Below are 21259 nucleotides of genomic sequence, written 5' to 3'. Positions count from 1 at the left end.
TAATTGATTGACAATATAATTGATTGACTGGATGATTGATTGACATGATTGATGATTGATTGACATGATTGATAATTGATTGATCTGTTAGTTGATTGATTTAAGTGTCGGTCGATTGATCGATTTGATGGTTAACTGATTATGGTTGATTGATTTGATGATAGTCTCGTATACTTTTTATTCATAGTTTGTATGTTTAATTTGATGATTGATTGATTGATTGATTGATTGATTGATTGATTGATTGAGTTGGTTGATTGAGTTGGTTGAGTTGGTTGATTGATTGATTGATTGATTGATTGATTGCTCAGGTTGTAGAGGATGGTTACGAGTTCTTTGCTAAACGTCAACTTGTAACACTATTCTCTGCTCCAAACTATTGTGGAGAGTTCGATAACGCAGGTAAGTTCTTTCTCACATCCTTTCATAAAATATTTGTTTCCTTATTTATTCATCGCCGAAATCGACGAGTTAAAATTTAAACACAGGGTTAAAATCTTGAAATCCTGCATTTTCCCTATTTGTCTATTATTCAATCATCATACAGCTGAGAAAGCGGTATTCAACTTTATGATATATTTAAAAGTGAAAACCTTGTTAAAGAAATTTCACGTTTTAGATAAATTTATTTTTGCATGTAAACCCAAAAAACGGTTGTAACTCGTAATATGTTTTGTTTTCGGTTACGTAATAACAGCTGATTAGCGATGGTTATGTAATATTCTCCGTAAATCCTTTTCTCTGATTGGTTCAGATTTTAGGAAAAATTCAAATTTAAAAATTGAGAAATTTTATTATTTAAGTAGCTATTCATTATTTTACAGAACTTTTAACCTCGAACTTAAAATTCGCGCATTCTTTAGTTTCAGACTCTGTTATACTATTTTTTTATAATTTTTTTTTAAATATCGAAGTACTTTTATGTGTTATTTGTATCTTTCAGATTAAACTAAAATATTTCAAAAATGCGAGGAAAAAGAGTATATTGAACACTGGGTCGGAATATATGAAGATTTGTTTAAATCTGTCTTGATTCCAGCAAGTACTCCCCCCCCCCTCCCATTTGAGGAATTTCAAAGATATGTAATGTCTCATCTAAATACCTTCAACACATTTGTATAAATCTGACAACTCGGACTAAATTCTAAATATTTCACAAATTTATATTTCATGGAGGATAAGTTTTATGATTGATGACAAGTCATGAACCCTGGGACAGAAATATTTAATTCATTTTTAATTTGTTAAAAATTAAATTGAAATCTGATTCCATATTTCCTTTTTTATAAAGAAATGTTAAGTGATCCTCCGTTGAAAGAATGGAATGATTCACAACACAACTTTATCTGGAAAAACAATAAGAAAAATAATATCATCGCTTTTCTGTCGTTTTTAGCATAAATCCGCACTTCACCTTATAATAGAAAAGGAAAATAATAAGGAAATAATAGGGATATCTCATTCAACCTTGATCGAGCAGACAAAAGTTGAAAGGGTCAGCTGTAAATCAAATATATATATACACTACAGTAAAAATATATTTCAAAACGACATAAATAAGAATTTGAACACTTGCAATCTGATGCAGTAAACCTTTGATAAACTTTATACTTTGCTAAAAGTTTGACAAATCAAACAAGCTGTAAAAATGATGATTGGAGAATTAGAGTTTGTGGTGAGTATGCAGTTCTTTTGTCTAGGGAATAATTTCGAATTTTAAAACTAGATTTAGACTATTTTAAGTATATTTAACAACAGAAATATAATCTTTGTCATTTCTTTTAGTTTCACACTGCTTACTTAAAGATTGAATGTGGGAAAAGCAAGGCTAAAGCATCTGCTAAGGAAGCAAATTCTTAATCATCACCCCCTCCCATCTTTCCCAGCCCTATACCTGGGCCGACAAAAATTTGTCCTCTCCCATTTTNTTGGAGGGATCCAGGGATACTGCAAGGTTGGATTGGAGGGATCCAGTGATATTACTCGGTTGGATTGGAGGGATCCAGGGATACTGCAAGGTTGGATTGGAGGGATCCAGTGATATTACTCGGTTGGATTGGAGGGATCCAGTGATACTACAAGGTTGGATTGGATGGATCCAGTGATACTACAAGGTAGGATTGGAGGGATCCAGGGATACTGCAAGGTTGGATTGGAGGGATCCAGTGATATTACTCGGTTGGATTGGAGGGATCCAGGGATACTGCAAGGTTGGATTGGAGGGATCCAGTGATATTACTCGGTTGGATTAGAGGGATCCAGTGATACTACAAGGTTGGATTGGATGGATCCAGAGATACAACACGGTTGGATTGGAGGGATCCAGTCATATTACAAGGCTGGAGGGATCCAATGTTTTTATAAGGTTGAAGGGATCCTATGATATTATAAGGTCGGAGGGATCTTTCTTTTTCTCTATCTTCTAACCTATCCATCTATTTTCCTTAATTCTATTATCTATCTATCTATCTATTTATCTGTATCTCTATCTATCTATATATCTACAAGTTTGTATCCATATAATCATTTTAAACCCACCGCTGTGATATAAATGGTTTTGTTTATGAAGCTATCATGATATCTATCTAAAATCTACAAATCTATTTAGAGATCTATCTATCTATCTGTGTAACCATCTATCTACCTATCTGTCTACAAATGTTTCCAACTTCTTTTAATAAACATATCAAAGGTTTAGATTCAATCATGATTACGTGCAGTTGATGTGAACTTACTTCCCGTATTTAGCTGATAAAAAAAATAAAAGTGAATTAAGTAGTAATCTCTGTTTGTCTGTTTGTATTTCCGATCATAACTCATAAACCCCTAGATTGATTTGCCTCAAAATTCTTAACTGAGTGTGTCGACTTTTGTAGTGAAAAAAATATCCGTATCGGCCAATTAAAAGTGTTGAGCTGCTCTACCTTTTTTTGATTGTTTTTATGTTCTTTTCTTTAAACTTCAGATTCAATTGCAAACGTCAATATTCACCTTTGATATTTAATCAAATTGATGTTAGGCTCTACCTTTAAAAATAATTTAATGGTTGTAACCAAAGAAACAAAATATGGCGACTGAAAGTTATGCTTGTTAACAGACTGCTAGTAAAGTTGCATCAATTTTCAAGACTGGGTCTACTTTCAAGTGTCACAACTCCCTGGCCAGGCCTTCGATGTAACCGTATTAATACTTTTACACTTTAGAACTGCAGGACACTTCTAATTGGTAAACTTCACATAAATGTCTGCGTGAGAGATTGAAAACCTTTGAATTAGATAGGCAAAGTTCCGCTTACATTGGTACTTACATGGTTGACAATTTATAAATGCAGTGGTCCAGTGGATTTAGATCAATTATGCATAATACAAAGATAAAATCCTTTACAGTCCTTGCGTACATGCGTATTTAGATCTGAATCCTAATGATGTGAGGTCTGATGGTTAATATCCTCTGATCTACAGAATTATATTCAGGGTGTCCCAATAAACATGGGAATTAAGAGAGACGAATTCGAAATCGTCTTTGTTAAGAATTTGTTTTGTTTTGTTTTTCTGCAAAACATTGTATGATGTGTCTGTATAATTTTGGAAGAAACGTAGTTAAGAGGAACAACTGTAATGTGTTTGTAAACATGAATTTCTAATTTTACAGAGTACAGCAGAAGGGAATCAAAATATTTAACAAAAAATTCTTATCTCTAGCAAACGAAACTCATCTATGGATTACAGCTCTCCTAGTAAGCAAAAAATGATTTACAAATTCCCATGCTTTTTGGGACACCCTGTATATATATATATATATACAGGGTGATTAATCGTATTAGTTGGAAATCAAGATTCAGAAATCAACCCCATACAGTGCTAACCATACCTCGGGGATATTATACACTTCAGTGCACAGGCACAGAAGAAAGATATGTACAGATATCAGTGTGAATGTACAGCGAACAGTATTAATGCATACTGTGGTTAAGTACAAAACTTTGCTAACAACATAACAGTATTAATACGTTGGGAATCAGAAAAGTGTGGAATAGGAAGATGTACATTACTGCAAAAATAAAGTGTATTTGATGTTGTTACAAAGCAACTAGTAACTTATTAAATCGCGTTTTACGTGAAATTGGTCTGTTTAAACTGCACAATTGCCGTTCTCATGGTCATTGGACAATATCTAGAGTCAAAACTAGAGACAAGAAGCCGTCCTCCTATTCCTATCTCGCTGTGCGTATTTTTTCGTTTTTCAATATTTCCCTTTGCTCCTATATTTTCCAAAAATTTACGAAATTTGTGAAATATTTTCTCTAAAAATTTCCTATATTTTGCATAAATTATCTCTTTTCGATAAATCTTTGGTTCGCATAAATATCTTAACTGAAAGGAAACATGTGAAATTAACAAAAGAAATTATATTCAGAATAAAGTTCTTTGAAGCTAAATTTATGGCTTTATTTCACAAATTAAAATTAAGTTATCTCTGAATGTAGTTTGTCTATCTTTCTATCTATCTATCTGTCTATCTGTCTATCTGTCTATCTATCTATCTGTCTATCTGTCTATCTGTCTATCTGTCTATCTGTTAGAACGGGATTAGAGAACATGAAAAAAGATAAGTTGAATAAGGACTGGAAAAAGTGGAACTATAAAAAGACGAAATATAAAAAGAGGAAATATAAAAAGACGAAATATAAAAAGAGGAAATATAAAAAGAACCCATAATTAAAGAAAATAGAAAAATACAGAAATTAAGTTAAAGAGAAGAAAAAGAGGAATATAAATCAAGGGGAATGAAAATAAAACTAAAGAAGAAGAAAAGGGGATAGGAAAGAGGAAAGGGAATGAGAAGAAGAAAAGGGAAGAAGGGAAAGGGGAAGAGAAGAATATAAGAAGGAAAGGGAAAAGGGAAGGGGACATGAATGGGGAAGAGGAGAATATAAGAAGGGAAAGGAAAGAGGAAACAAGGAAAGGGGGATAGGAGAATTAAGGAAAGGGGGAGAAGAGAAGTGGCGAATATAAGAAGAGGTAGGGAAGAAGAAAGGGGGGAGGAGAAGAGGAAAGATGGAGAGGAGAAAAGGAGAATATAAGAAGGGGAAGGGAAGAAGAAAAGGGGATAGGAGAAAAGGAAAGGGGTAGAGGAGAAAAGGAGAATATGAGAAGAGGTAGGGAAGAAGAAAGGGGGAGAGGAGAAGAGGAAAAGAGAGAAGGAGGAGAAGAATTCCACTAATGAATTGAACCGGTTCATTCCGTCACAGTTCGCATCAAACTCCTCATACTCAACACATTGACAGATAGATAGTCAGGTGGACAGATAGATAGACAGGTTTACAGACAGACATTAAGGTTGACAGACGAACATTAAGGTTGACAGACGACATTAAGTTTGACAGACAATCCGATAGTCAGGATGTTATTAAGATAAGAATGAAGATGAAAGAAGAGAGACATATTTAATATTTTATTTAATTGAATATTTTTATCTTCTAAACCCCGAATCCTTTAATCCATGAGTCCTTATCTTCTACAGTCTACACACAAAACATTGTTATTGCTATCAGACATTTTTAACTTTCTAGCTAGCAATCTATCTAATTAACATTTCCTTCATAGCTAACTGTTAGTTATCACTTTCTAGCTAGCTAACTAACATTTTCATTTAGCTAGCTACAGGCCCGTGTCAGGGCGTTTTTGTAGAGGGGGGGGGGGCGCACCAAGTGAAACCAAGTTAACGAGGTTGGGGATCGCAGAGGAGCAGAGCCCCCCTGCATTAAAAAATTTGATTTTTCTGTCTGAAAAACTAACTATTTTACCTTAAAGCCAACTAGCTAGGGGTTTCTTTCCAGCTTCCTCGCTAACTTTTTCTTTATAACTAATCAGCTATTTTTTATTTTGATGCTAACTAGCCAACATTGCTTTCCTAGCTAGCTAACTTATATATTATGCAAGCTAACTTTTCAAATCTAAGTATAGAATCATAGATTATTGTTAAAACCACAATTCCCTTTGTGCTTCCTGACCACAATGTTTAGCAACCAACTTTTTGATGATAAAAATGATAAAAACAACAATTAACTTTAAATGCAAATTAACATCATGAACTTTAAAAATGAGAATAGTAGAACAAAGCCAAATCCGAGAAATGCTAAATAAGAACAAGAACTGTAAGACAAAAATATCAGATTTGTTTTACATCTGTATTGGAATTTCCGTATTTTTGAAGAAAAAAATGTAGTATGAAAAAATTGTAATTTTTTAAATTTAATTACAAATCTTTGCCTTTCCACATATTCATGGTCATATTTCGTTTTTAAACTATAATTTCTTTTTACAATTAATTTTTGAATACATTTTTTTAAACAAAATTTTAAAAAGAGCAATAATTTTTTTCTCTGACTTTTATTAACTTCTTTTTAGATGCACTGCAGTTTTCAGTTTGCTTGGAATGTCTGACTCAACTAATTGAAGGTTCAGGTTCAACCATAAATTCATCGTCCAATATTCTTACAAGTTGCGGGGAAAAAAATTCACTGCACTAAGCGGGGTTTGAAATTTCTGAGGATTTTCATTGTCAGAATTCCGCCTTTATAATGACAAATGGGATAGGAAAGGTTAGGCTAGGAGTGGATATTTTCGACAAAAGAATTTTGGTTCCTGTAAGTTAATCTCGGACACATTGCTTCAGAATATGGCCTCGTCTACATCAATATTTTCCTTTCAGCCGGCAGAGTAGCAACTGGTATCGTAGTGCATGGTGCACACCCATCAGTATTCTAATCCAAGGTTTACAGAGTTCCCGTCTCTATCCAAGGTTTACAGAGGTCCCGTCTCTATCAGGGTTTACAGAGTTCCCGTCTCTATCCAAGGTTTACAGAGTTCCCGTCTCTATCCAGGGTTTACAGAGTTCCTTTCTCTATCCAAGGTTTACAGAGTTCCCGTCGTCTCTATCCAAGGTTTGCAGAGTTCCTTTCTCTATCCAGGGTTTACAGAGTTCCTTTCTCTATTCCGGGTTTACAGAGTTCCCGTCTCTATCCAGGGTTTGCAGAGTTCCCGTCTCTATCCAGGGTTTACAGAGTTCCCGTCTCTATCCAGGGTTTACAGAGTTCCCGTCTCTATCTAGGGTTTACAGAGTTCCCGTCTCTATCCAGGGTTTACAGAGTTCCCGTCTCTATCCAGAGTTTACAGAGTTCCCGTCTCAATATTTTCAAGAGGGAGGGGAAGAGAAGTGTAGAGAAACCCCCCTTCTCTGCACTATTATTTTCTTTTTTCCAAGTAGGGTGTACTGCCATGTTATTCCACAGGGTTGTACTCAGCCACAAGAAAATGGAGAGAGTATACGAACCTGACTGTTCTGAGTTCCCTTGATGCTTTAAACTGTAAGTAAATTGCAATGTACTTATTGTTTTAAACTTTAATAGATAAAAATGCCAAGATCATAATTAATAACACATATATTTTTGATAGACTATAATAATACTGGTATATTATGCTTTTAAGGTTCACAACGAACAAAGTTTAAAATATCACTTCAAGTCTCTTCCAATCCTTTTATTTAATTTTCAACTTTTTGTACTTTTGGTTGAACACAAGCTTGCAGAAGAGATGGTGTCAGTTTTCTGTCCTGACATTTTGCTTTCAAGTTTTCTTAATTTGTTGTAGTACTTCCGCTTTGCTTGTTCCAGTGCAGTTGTTAGTAAACTAAAAATAAAATAAAAATTACACTTTTTGGATTTTAAAAAAATTTGGATTTATATTTATTTTGGATTAGAAGAAGTAATTTGCTTTTTGATTTTTACCTGTTTGCTCTTTTGAGGTCTTCTATCAGGCCAAGGGACTGTTTCTGCCTTAGTTCAGAAGTTTTATTAACCTTCTCAAGGGTTTTAAGAAGATTCTGAACTCTGTCCTGTAACACGGACTCTCTCTCTTCTGTAAACTCACCTAGACAAATATCAAATAAAAAAATTTTAAACTTAATGAAGGGGAGGTTTTTAACTGAAGTCTTTATCTATTTAAGGATTATTAGACTCCATTTTTGGGATTACATAATTGTAATATGAAATATGTGACCAAATAAATTTTAATATTCTGCGTATAACGAGGTCACTGCACAGTAGTACCAGTACAGTACAGTGCAGATTAATAAGATGTAAGAAATTGAGAACTAAGCTACAATTAAATGAAGAAAATATAATGATAACTCGTCCAGGGGTGTCCGGCGATTCAAGTGACTAAAGTTCAACTAAATATTAAATATCCATTATAGATTGATAGATGGTTTACCTTTGAACCCCTGGTTCTCCTCCTGTATCTGTATCCTGGTTAGGAGAATATTCTGCTTCTCCTTCTCCTGCTCTAGCTCTAGCTCCAACCCGTCCTTCTCCCGGGATACAAGATACAGCTTCGCTCTGTTATAATAACAATAATAATAATAATAGTAATAATAATAATAATAATAATAATAATAATGATAACAATTTAATAATAATAACAATGATAATAATAATAATAATAATAATTATAATACCTGATATCTGCCCTCTCCTCCCTTATAGAGCATATCTCCTGTAGTAGAACAGCTACCTCTAGTTCCTCCTGAGTATGCTGAACACCTCCCTTGACGAGCTCCTGGTCCCTGGGCTCCAGCATACCGTGTACACTCTCTAGCTCTAGTACTGTAGCTTGTACACCAGCTCGTCCAACCTTAACAGACATAGATATATTACAGATATTACTGCAAACAAACAGAAGGAGAATGTCTAATTTATGCAACATTACTGGTGGGACTGTGTGACCTCGTAGCTCCACTAGTTTTGATTTTACGTATTTAATGAGAAAAAGCAAGTTTATTCGGTTACATATTAGAAATTAAAAACATCTTTGTTCTGCGTAACAACTCTTCATTAGAAGGAGTTATAATATTTTCACGTGATGGGAAATATTACCAGAATAACAATAAAATAATGGTTTTTAAAGGATTTGATTAGCTTTGCCACAAACTCAAATTTTCTAATCCTTATATCTTAGCAACTTGATGGTGCAAATCTTTGATATTTCAAACTTAGATTATTTTATCTTCCAGAATTCGTAGTTTGAAATATCTAAGGTCTACAGCATTGGGTTGCAAAGATATAGGGAATAGAAATTCTGAGTTTGTGGCAAAGACTCAAATCCTTTATACATTATTTTAAAACATTGAGAGAACTGTGAAACTTGAAATTAGATTAATAAGAATCTAATATTCTTGACCCAAATTCTTAAAATAAAAGAAGTTAAGAACTGACTAACAACTTATAAACCCCCCTCTCACCCCCCCCCCCCCTTCGAAGAAAGAAGATGGTCCCCTTCAAACAAATTTCCAATATGATATAAAGGAAACTCTGAAGAGCGCCCAATAAAAATATTTCTTTGTTTTCATAATCGATATAGTTCAGCAGAAGTGATAGAAAAATGGATAGATACATTATGAATAAGAAAATTAATGAATAAAAGCATGCTTGATGAAAAGAATAACAAATGTATGTTCGATGAAGATAAATGAAAAAATGTACGTTCGATTTTTAAAAAGAGGGTTCGGATACAATTACGTTAAGAATCCCTTAAAGGTGTACTATACATATGTATACCTTGAGCTGTGATATGTACTCTCTAATCCTATTTTCTTCCACCATATCCTGCTCCTGCTCCATACTACTACTGCTGGTTGAACAGGAACTAGTGGTTTGGCTGTACCCTGAGCTATCCCAAGTTGTGTCTAGCTGTGAAACAGCAAACCCTGAGTCAGGACGGGTTCTCTCTGCTCTGGATAGAAGATGTCTAGCCACTGTTTCCGCCTTTTTTCTATTACTCCGTCCTGGAGAACGCCCCTGGTCTGTAGTCTCCAGTAGAGCGACCAGCACGTCGTAACTCTCTATCATAGTGTCACAGTAGGACAAGGAGAGCTGTAGAGCAGTATTGTTACTCTCATATTTTCCGAGGAGCTCCGTCAAACCATCACAGGTGCTGCGAGACTCTGCCAGAGCTAGGTTCAAAACCTACAACAACAAGATTAAAAAATACATGAACAACAAGACTCAAAAATACAAGAACAACAAGAACAACAAAAGCAACAAGAACAGCAAGAACAACAAGAACAGCAAGAACAAAAGAAGAACAAGAACAACAAGAACAACAAGAACAACAAGAACAACAAGAACAAGAAGAACAACAAGATCAAGAAACACAACGAGGACAACAAGAACAACAAGAACAACAAGAACACCAAGAACAACAAGAACACCAAGAACAACCAGAACAACCAGAACAACCAGAACAACCAGAACAACAAGAACAACAAGAACAACCAGAACAACAAGAACAACAAGAACAACAAGAACAACAAGAACAACAAGAACAACAAGAACAACAAGAACATCAAGAACAACAAGAACAACAAGGACAACAAAAACAAAAATCGACAAAAATACTAAACAGCATTTCTTTTACAAAAAAATTACCTTATTTTGGCTTTTTAAATGTTCAACATGAGAGTTAATTTTCTCGATTTCAAATTCAAACTCGAGACATTTGGAGGCAAATTCTGCCTCTGGAAGGTGTGCAGGGAGGCCAGAGAGGATAGCTCGAGGTCCAGGAAGGCCGGGGAGCATGGATGAAGGTCCAGGTAGGTGGACGGAGAGGGCAGGATGAATTGGAGGTAGGGGGGAGGAGGTCGCTACCGGAGATATACAAGCTTCTCTTGATCCAACCTGGAAACAGAATTATTTATTCTTGATTTTTTAATTTGTTTTTTTCTTTTAAAAATGTGCCTTGAAATTTAATAGAAGAGTTGAAGCAAAAATAAGATTAATGTCTATTTCCTTTTCAAAATAAAAATGGTAACTTGGATTCATTAAAATACATTTGCATGGTCCTTGGCTTTGCTATTCTAGTCTTATCAATATTGCACAATCTGCACATTTTACAATAATTCACAAATCTAAGTTTTTACTAGAACGATTTTCCTACTGAGAGAACCAGAAAACTGAACGAATAGGAAGCTATTTGATGTTGTTACTAAGCAAAAGCAAAAAGTTGTATTAAAACTCATCAAACCACTAACTAAGTTAATGGGTCTGTTTACAATGCACAATTGCTGCGTCTCAAGTTCTTTGGACTGTTTAAAGTCATAATTTGAGTCTAAAAGTCGTCTTCATATTCCAGAATTGTCTTGTTCTCTCAAAATTGGTTAAGAAGTTACACTTACATTTTTAATTTCGTCCTCAGCTCTCTTTCGTACTTTGTCTTTGTTCTTCCGTCTTAAACTCCTTCTGTCCCAGTTCCTCTCCCCTTCCTTCGCCTCCTTCCCCTCCATCCTGGCCTCCTGGTACTCACAGGTGGCCATCAGGTCACCAACCTGCCTCCTGTAGGAGTCTCTCTCCTGAATCAGAAAACAATTTAAGACAAAATTAATATAAAGGAAAAAAAGAAAAAATTGGGCTACATACAAAAGGTAGCAAGGTGAAATAGAAAGCTGTAAAAAAAAAAACAAGAAAAGTAGCAGACTTGAAAAGACTGAATCAGACAAAATGAAAACACCTGTGATAGTTCGGCCGTTACTCAGCAATAAAAACTGATTTAATTTTCACCTAACAAAGCAACTATTTATCATGAAGATCTTGGAATATAATTTTCTTGAAAACACTCAACAATCTTAGGTTAAGTAACGCCCTTTAAAAAACCCTTTTTGTGGGGAGAAATAAGCAGGAAAGGGGGGGATGGCTAAGTGTGTAAAGGATATAGGGGTCTGGTCTGAAAAAAAGAAGACGGGCATTAGAAGCATTAGGGGTTTGGGGGAGTGAAGAAATGAAATAATGAATTAAGAATTACGTGCAAGTTTGTATTCCTATATGGAGAAGATTAATCAAAAAAGAATTGTGGACGGAGCAATTTAAAATTAGTTACGGGGAGTTTAGGAGTAGATTTAGGAGCCAGGGGGGATTTAAACAAGATTTAAAAGTCAGTGTAGGAGTTAAGTAGGACTCCATAGATATATATATATATATATTGTCTATATATACTTTGCTTGTCTCTTTGTTAAGTTTGTCTGTTTTTTTGGATCCAATAAACGTCAAAACGCCTGAACCGATCCAGCACAACTGACCCCATGAAGGTTTATGAATAATCAAAATTTCAAAAATTTGCCTCCAACAAAATTCGATTTCCAATAAATTTTCAAAATCCACGAAATTTTTTTATGAAATCCGCGAACTTTTTTTGTTTTTGTTTCACAATGTTATACAAAGAGAAAATGTTCAAAATTGAAAAAGAAGATGCGCCCGAAGCGCTCTAAAGGCTTAGTTTTTTATTTCTGTAATTTTCAAATAATCTAAAATAATACTGGTTTCGCATAAAGAACCGCGAGGCTAACACAGAGAACTTTTGAATCTTTTGTTTTTTTGAGTTTGACAAATAAAAGACGGGTTAAAGACTTAGACAGGGTTGGAGTAGATTGAATTTAACTCCACTGGTTTTGTAAAAAAAGTGTCATTTTAAAAAGGAATTGAGTCTTTGCCACAAACTCAAATTTTCTAATCCATGTATCTTTGCAACCAAATTTTGTAGACCTTTGATATTTCAAACTATGAATTTTGTCAGATCAATTAATATAAGTTTGAAATATCGAAGGTTTACATAATAAGGTGGCTAAGATATAGGGATTAGAAAATTTGAGCTTGCGGCAAAGACACAATTCCTTTACAAAGTTTTAAGAAATTTCAATTTCAAGAAAGGGTTGACAGATTCCAACGGCTTAAGCCAAACAGACTGAGGGCACTATAAAGGGATTAAAAGTATAAACATTTTAACCACTGAAATATAAAAAAAATCAACTCTGACCTGTTTGACGAGAAGCAGCTCCTGATCCTGTTTTCGAACCTTCTCCTCCAGTTCCAACCGCTCCTGCTCCAACTCAAGCCTCTCCTGCTCCAACATCTGGCGCTCCTGCTCCTGTTTTAACTTCTCCTGCTCCTTTATTTCCTGCTGTCGTCTCCTAAAAATCAGAAAAAAATGTTTCAGAAAAATCTTCAAACCTTTTACAGAAATTAAGGAAAGTGATAAATTATAGATAATTGAATGAATGAAAGGATGAAAGGATAGATGAATAAATGAAAGGATAGATAAATGAATGAAAGGATAGATAAATGAATGAATGAAAGGATGAAAGAATAGATGAATGAATGAAAGGATATATGAAGGGATGAAAGGATAGATGAATGAATGAAAGGATAGATAAATGACTGAATGAAAGAATAAAGGATGAAAGGATAGATGAATGAATGAAAGGATAGATAAATGAATGAATGAAAGAATGAAAGGATGAAAGGATAGATGAATGAATGAAAGGATAGATAAATGAATGAATGAAAGGAAGAAAGGATATATGAATAAATGAATGAATAAGTAAATGAAGGGATGAATGAAAGGATAATAGAATTAATGAAAGGATGAAAGGATGAAAGGGTAGATGAACGAATAGATGAATGAACAGATGAATAAATGAATGAATGAGGAACTTACAGAAACGTCTAATTTACACATTTTTAAATTCTTAAATCTATTCTTGACACAGTGAATATGCCATATAGCCTGAAGCCTATCTGGCTTGATAAGCTGAAGGACCCATGTAGTGTGCTGTATCGAGGGATAAGGAAGAATTCAGAAAATGGAAAATACGTTTGTCATCTTTACAAAAAGCTTTGTGACTATACAGAGGTCCACAAAATGATGATACTTTTAATTTTTATACCAAGAATAAGATTTAAAGTAAAACTTTTTTTAACAATGTTTTAAATAACTCGATTAAATTTTTATAATATTCCATAGTCCCTTTTCTGGTTCGTTTTTTTCAATAACCTAATTCACCGTACAAGAAAAAAATGTTAAATTGTCCCCCCCCCCATCNAGAATCCCCGTGTATTCACATGTCATACTGTAAACAAAACAGACATATAGATCAGGGGGCAGGGAGCAGGGTAAAGGTTATATAGACAGATAGATACAATATTATCCATATAGACCACCAGATAGATAAACAGATAGATACAAGATTATCCATATAAACCATCAGATAGATACACAGATAGATACAAGATCATCCATATAGACCACCAGATAAATAAACAGATAGATAAACAGATAGATAAACAGATAAATAAACAGATAGATAAGCAGATAGATAAACCAGATATATAAACAGATAGATCAACGAGATATTCAAACAGATGGATAAACAGATAGTTTAACAAATAGATAATCCATAGATAAACCAGAAAGATAAACAGGTAGATAAACAGATATATAAACAGATAGATAAACAGATAGATAAACAGATAGATAAACAGATAGATAAACAGATAGATAAACAGATAGATAAACAGAAAGATAAACAGATATATAAACAGAAAGATAAACAGATAGATAAACAGATAAATCAATTAAATAACTAATCAGATGGATAAACCAGATAGATAAACCATACAACCAGATAAAATTACAGATAGATAAACATTTAGACCTTCCAGACAGATAATCCAGATAGTTGAACAGAAAGATAGATAGATAGAAATAAAAACAAATTGATTCCACAAAAAAAAACTTCTTCTTCGCGCCGTGACTTCATAAATCATTTTTAATGTGTAAAAAATAGGTTTCAGCCCACGACCCTAGTAACTGCAGAGTATATATTGTATAGGGCTATCTAGGTCTGGATCCAATTTTGTTGTAGCTAAAACAAATAGTCAAATTATCTCCATAATTAGGCAAAGCACGCAATATTTTTTTATCTAAAGTCTCTATATTTATATTTTAATTAATTAAAACATAAATCAACCCCATCAAACCAGCTGTCTAGTTTACACGTTTAATTTCAGAAGTAGGAGGGGACGGGGGGGGGATTCTTCCAAGGGGGTTCAGAGCACTGTTTGGTTTCCTTACAACATTTTTAAGGCTTTGTAGTCTTACACAAACAAACAAACAAACAAACAAACAAACATAAAGAATCTGAGAAATAAAAATATTCTAAGATTTCAAGAGCAAAATCAAATCAAAGGCACACAATACTAAGATAATCGGCTTTGAATTACTTAAAGGCCTGAAGGTATAAAGCTAGAGATGTGTTTTAAAATTAAATTCTAAATAAATCTTTTAAATGGTATATGTCAGCTACCTCATAGGACAGGATAGGACAGGATATGAGAGGATAGGACAGGATAGGACAGAATAGGACAGAATAGGACAGAATAGGACAGGAAAGGACAGGATATGATTTTCTTCTCGTTGTCGTTGTTGCTTTTTAACTAAATTCTCCTTCTAAATGCACCCCTCCCCCCTATCCTCTGCATATTTATCCCCCCCTCTCATGTTTTAACATTCCAAGCCTCTGTCTTAAAACTACGGAAGAGCATTAAAGATAATAAAAATGTCACAAAGACATTTTGTATTTTTTGCAGCTAAAATTAACCCTATTAAATACACAGTGCATTAAGTCGGAAAGTTCGAAACACTATTCACTGACTCAAGATCAAGGAATACAAAAATTTTGAATATTCTTTTATCAATAATAAAATGGGAGAATTCTGCATAAATTTAGAAAAATATGAATGCCAATGAATGGTTGTGATCATTAAATCAATCATCTTTCAATCCACCAATATATGTATAATGCGGATACAAAGTATACGAAAATGTCAATGTTATATATCCGAATATATGTATAATGCGGATACAAAGTATACGAAAATGTCAATGTTATATATCCGAATATATTAGTACTAATCTTGAAAAAACAACCATTATTTGGACCAAACCCTCTATTTTATTTTGCGGTAAAAATGTCATGAAATTACGTCCGGCCCTTGGGTTAACCTAGTACACACTAATAAAAACACAGCACTGCATAATATGATAATTAAAACCTTTGAACCGTGATATTTCCGTGTTAATCAAACCCCTGCAAAACTATTGTCTCTGCTACCAGATACAAGAAGGTCAAAAAAAACATTTTTAGAACAATGATCAAGTCGTCTTTGGTCCACGCAGCGTTTGAGATTGAACCTAATCAGTCTTGGAACATCAGTAATCCAATTATTTTTTATGTAGACCTTAAAAAGTAAATGTAAAAGAATCTCTAAGGACTGTTTTTTAATTATTTATGACTATGTGCAAGAAAGTGTAAGAATTTTAACAAAATATATCCTTTCATTTTTTTAAAAGCTTTTTGGATGCAAACCTTGACATTAATGAACTTTTAAGATTCGAACACCATTTTAAAGTATGTTAAATATATAAATAGATAAATAGATAGATAGATAAATGGAAAGTAAAAAATGTGTTTTAACTTGTTTGAACAAAAGTGAGAGAAGATGTTAAGGTTTCATATTACAGAGTTTAGTTTAAAGAAAACATGACTAAAAATAAGTTGAAACAAGATCTAAAAACTTCATAAAAGATGTTGAAAGACACCGCTAAAAACTTATTATAATACAATAGTTACAACTCTTTTTAAACTGCCCTTGTCGAAAATGATAAAGAAGTCATTATTAACCTTTTAATACCAGTTACTGATTAAACTGAATATTAGATTTAATTTATCATAATTTGGAATAAGATTAAATTCTACATTTATAGTTTAATAAGATCTTGATTTATAGTGGCAAGATACACTTTAAAACATAGAAATTGCAGAAAGGGATTTAGAAAAAAGTGGCATGTCTGATTCAGAACAGTACCTTTAAAACCTCAAATCTGAGTATCAATGAGGAAGATATCGCTGTTCTCCTTTATTGTTTCTGAAGCAAGTCAGTTTTAAGGGAAACCCCAATTGAAAATAAACAATTTTCAGAAAAAAAAATATAATATTTTCCCACAAAAAGATCTAATGGTTACGTTGAGAATCGGACCTGGAACTCTGTAAGTTGAGGATTATTTGAAGTTGAGCGTACAGTCCCTTTAAGTGAATTTTTAACACTCTCATTAATAATCAGGATAATTGTATCATCTATATTTATTACTAATTAAGATATCTTAAGTCTCTGTATAGATTTTATATTTATTACTAATTAATATGTCTAAGCGAAAAGTATTAAGTATTAATGCTGTTTCAGCTTAAATTTTGCCAGGTGAAAGGGCCAGGGGGGTTTACGGGAGGGGGGAGGTTTAGAGCAGAAAGGAGGGGGAGGGGAGAAGGAGTTTAGGGTTAGGAGCAGGGGGAATTTCAGGGGTCAGAAATAACGAAGGGGAAACATTTAAGAAAGTTTTAATGAATATTGTAATTGAATCGTAAAATCTGGGTTAGTCTGCGGATACAAAGTATACGAAAATGTCAATGTTATATATCCGAATATATCCGAATATATCCGAATATATCGGAATAAAGACGAAAGTTATTTTTATTAAAAGTTTGAACCTGTATGATTTTGAATTGGTCTCGAGATCGCGCTCGAAAGCGAGGCTAGTATAATCCTCGAACTCGTCCTCTCTATCGTCCTCGTCCCTACCCTCGTCCACGAATGAGTCTGTGGTGAAGGATTGAGCGTCCTCACTCTCCTCGTGGATCACGTCCTCTGTCCTCTCATCCATCTTTCTAGATGATAAACTGGTTAAATAAATATATATTTACTAGCATGGAAACCCAGCTTTGTCTGGAGTTTAACCCATAAAGTCAACTCCTTAGCTTAGACTTTTTTTTAAAGTGTTCCCGTGGTGGTTTTACCGAGTTCCCCAATCACAAATATGGGTCAAATTGGTCCAGGGGTTTATGAGTTGTGATCGCACATACAAACAAGCAAACAGAGATTATATATATAGAATAGAGGGTGTCGAAGAACTTTCAAATGCAATATGAATTGTACTATGTAAATTGTATTGTGCGGTACAGTACACTATGAACTAGTATTTGCATAGCGTAAAATCTATCAATAATTGGCCAATTACGCCAGAAAAACTTGAGCTTAAAACAAGTGCTTTCCAGTGAGTGAGTAAGTAAGTAATTAAGTAAGTGAGTGAGTGAGTGCGTAGGTAAGTAGTAAGTGATTGAGTAAGTGATTGAGTAAGTGAATGAGTAAGTGAGTAAGTGAGTGAGTGAGTGAGTGAGTGAGTGAGTGAGTGAGCGAGTGAGTGAGTGAGTGAGTGAGTGAGCGAGTGAGTGACTGAGTGACTGAGTGACTGAGTGACTGAGTGAGTGTGTGAGTGAGAAAGTGAGAGATTGAGTGAGTGAGTGAGTGAGTGAGTGGGTGAGTGAGTGTGTGAGTGATTGAGTGTACCTGGATAGTTCTGCAATAACTGAATGTAGTTCAACAATCTTCTCCTCGTATTCCTCTCTTGAACTAAACTCCTGTACTCTGGTAAACTGGAATCCTCCACTCCGCACTACATCTAGAAACAAGCAATCAATCAATTCATTTCGTAGTCATGAATAATTAAGTCAGTCAAAATCAATTTATCTGTTAATTGACCTATTAATTAATCAATCAATTGATATATATCAACTGAACAACTGATTAGTTTATCAATCAATTAATCTAATTAATAAATCAAATCCTCCATTTTCCAAGCAAACTAGCAACTTATTAATAAATCAATAAAACTATAAATCCATCGATCATTTAAAAATGTTATCATTTAAATTCTAAAAAAACCTTGAATTTATAAAAAAAACTGTTTGTCTTAAAATAAAATTAATAAGATGTATGTGTCTTCAAACTTACAAGATTTTACCTAAAACTTAGAATTTTATGGCCACACTGTAAAGGAATAAGTGCAAAATTTGCATCGAATGAATGAAAGAATAAAAACCAAATTATATCATTTTTGCATAATTAACAGATTGCCTGACAAGTATATTAATTAGATAATTAATTAGATAATTAGGTAATTAATTGATTAATGGGAGAATTAATTAATCCCCAGGCTCAAAAAGAGACAAAGATTATTCTGTAAACTCAAATTATTTAAAATCAAAAATCATCGAAAGTCAACAATTACTTTAAATACAAAAAAATACAGAAAAATTGGTAAATTTTACAAGAACAAAATAAGAACCTCTCCCCTCCCCATTCCCGTCCTTTCAGCAATTGAATTAAATGTTGAAAAATGGTGGTAGAGTTGAGATGTATGGATTGAAACCGAGCAGATTGAGGATTTTATCGAGAGAAAATTGAAATTTTATTTAAATTTAGTGTTTGCTCGTAAAAGAACCCTCCAGCACTGTAAATGCAGAATATAAATTCTGGTTTTAAATTAGATTCATTAGGGAGGCTTTTATATTTATAATTTAATATATATTCAACATCCCCCCCCACCCATCAATATAATACTACTATGTTTATTTACATAAATAATACAAAAGAGTTTGCTAATCATAAAGACGATGCATTAGAAATTTATCTGACTATTGTGTACGCCTGTACAGCTGTAAAATGTGTACGCCTGTACAGCTGTATTGTATACGCCTGTACAGCTGTATTGTATACGCCTGTTCAGCTGTATTGTATACGCCTGTACAGCTGTAAATTGTGTACGCCTGTACAGCTGTAAATTGTGTACGTACAGCAGTATTGTATACGCCTGTACAGCTGTATTGTATACGCCTGTTAAGCTGTGTTGTATACGCCTGTACAGCTGTAAATTGTGTACGCCTGTACAGCTGTAAATTGTGTACGCCTGTACAGCTGTATTGTATACGCCTGTACAGCTGTATTATGTACGCCTGAACAGCTGTATTGTATACGCCTGTACAGCTGTTTTGTATACGCCTGTACAGCTGTATTGTGTACGCCTGTACAGCTGTATTTTCACGTCATTGGTTATTTGGTTGCTTGAGAGTCTAACGATCGACCATTAAAACCGAATTTCACACAATTGTAAATATTTTGTACTAAAAGTGAACTAAAATTAATGATATTATTTAATCATTTGATGGATATGAGGATCGCGCGCGCGTCTGGTGAAATAATTAGCAAAGTCATTTAACAATACTTTTGTACAAAACTGTACATTGTGCAACCTACAATACTGTCAAGATGTAATTTCTTGTGACCCAGGACCCATCATTTAAAAAGTGAAAAATCCGGCCCACAACGCTACCCTTTAAACCTTTATTTAATTAGGAAAAATTGTCTTTTTCCTTTCTTGAAAAATATTAAATTCTCACAATTCTTTCACTGTCTCAGCAATATACAGAAAAACTGCATAAATAATAAAAAAGCATCATCTTTAAAAAAATTATATCTCTCTAAAAACGTAGGGTTATTTGAATTTACATCTACAGTCCATTTGAGGCCAAACTTAAGTTTCAGTCTCATAAACCAGGTTTAATGTATAGAATGAACCGCATAGACCTAGTTTAACCACTTCTCCCGGACTTGAACCGGCGCATAAGTAGTAGTTTACTTTAGTCTACGCGGTAAAACTACTTCCAGATTTTTACCTTTACGTTTGAGGCTCTCGTAAGATGAATTCGAGGTTTCGTTGAATATAACAGAGTCGGGAAGAGCTGAGAAATATTTCTGGAATTGAAGCTGAGAGACACGACCTCTAAATTAGCAGTTCAATTAACCAATCAATTCATCAAACAGAAATCAATCAATCAATTAATTTATACAATTTCTTGAAGATCAAAGAGAAATCAATTAGTCAGTCCTTTTAAGAATGAAATATAGATAAAATCTTATCAAAATTATTCGTTATTTAAAGAAAAGAAAAGAAGAAAAATTTGAAAACGAACCTATGATCATTCGGGATAATGGCGTCCGCCGTAAACCCCAAATCCAGTTCGCGGCAAACGCTCTCCAGATCCCGCCTGCAAATAAAACCGGTTTAGTAGTGTACCACAACATATTGTACAGTATGGATTAAATGGGCTTTTTAATACTTTCTTTAACCCATTTGCCTAAAAATACTCTTAACGGGCCTAAACGAGAAAAAAAATCAGAATTTCAAAAAATTACAATAATACAAACTCAATAAAGAAATAACCCTGATGTAATAGGAAAGAAAAAGAATGAATTCCAAAATGATGATAAATGAAAAGGCATTATACAATAAAAAGGTTAAGATAAGGATAATAAAATACTTTTATTTACTAAAATGCAGAAACAATGCATCATAATTCATTCATGGATTTAAAATAAAAATAATCATAAAATTATCAAATCTAAGAAAAATAAATTGTAAACTATAATGAAATAAAACCAAATATATAAAGTTTTGATATAAATGGTCATTTCAAACTTGAC

At 33.7% G+C, this 21259-nt stretch overlaps 1 protein-coding gene across 1 annotated transcript in view; it reads right to left on the bottom strand.

The window, feature by feature from the left end:
• Positions 1–7426: 7426 nt before the first annotated feature.
• LOC111695351 (colorectal mutant cancer protein) overlaps positions 7427–21259 on the bottom strand; it is a 16294-nt gene continuing 2461 nt past the window's right edge. Inside the window, exons 2-13 of the mRNA XM_023464656.1 lie at positions 20749–20823; positions 20452–20558; positions 18287–18398; positions 17431–17607; positions 12864–13017; positions 11233–11406; positions 10487–10735; positions 9617–10024; positions 8518–8693; positions 8274–8398; positions 7790–7931; positions 7427–7691 (exon numbers count right to left, since the gene is read on the bottom strand). Of these exons, the coding sequence (XP_023320424.1) occupies positions 7553–7691; positions 7790–7931; positions 8274–8398; positions 8518–8693; positions 9617–10024; positions 10487–10735; positions 11233–11406; positions 12864–13017; positions 17431–17607; positions 18287–18398; positions 20452–20558; positions 20749–20823 (2038 nt within the window). The 3' untranslated portion in view covers positions 7427–7552. The remainder of the gene's footprint in view (positions 7692–7789; positions 7932–8273; positions 8399–8517; positions 8694–9616; positions 10025–10486; positions 10736–11232; positions 11407–12863; positions 13018–17430; positions 17608–18286; positions 18399–20451; positions 20559–20748; positions 20824–21259) is intronic.

This window comes from Eurytemora carolleeae, unplaced genomic scaffold, assembly GCF_000591075.1.
Source record: "Eurytemora carolleeae unplaced genomic scaffold, Eaff_2.0 scaffold8, whole genome shotgun sequence".
In the NCBI taxonomy this organism is placed as follows: domain Eukaryota; kingdom Metazoa; phylum Arthropoda; class Copepoda; order Calanoida; family Temoridae; genus Eurytemora; species Eurytemora carolleeae.
Note: the sequence above shows the minus strand (reverse complement) of the source record. Positions and strands in the feature narration are given on the sequence as shown.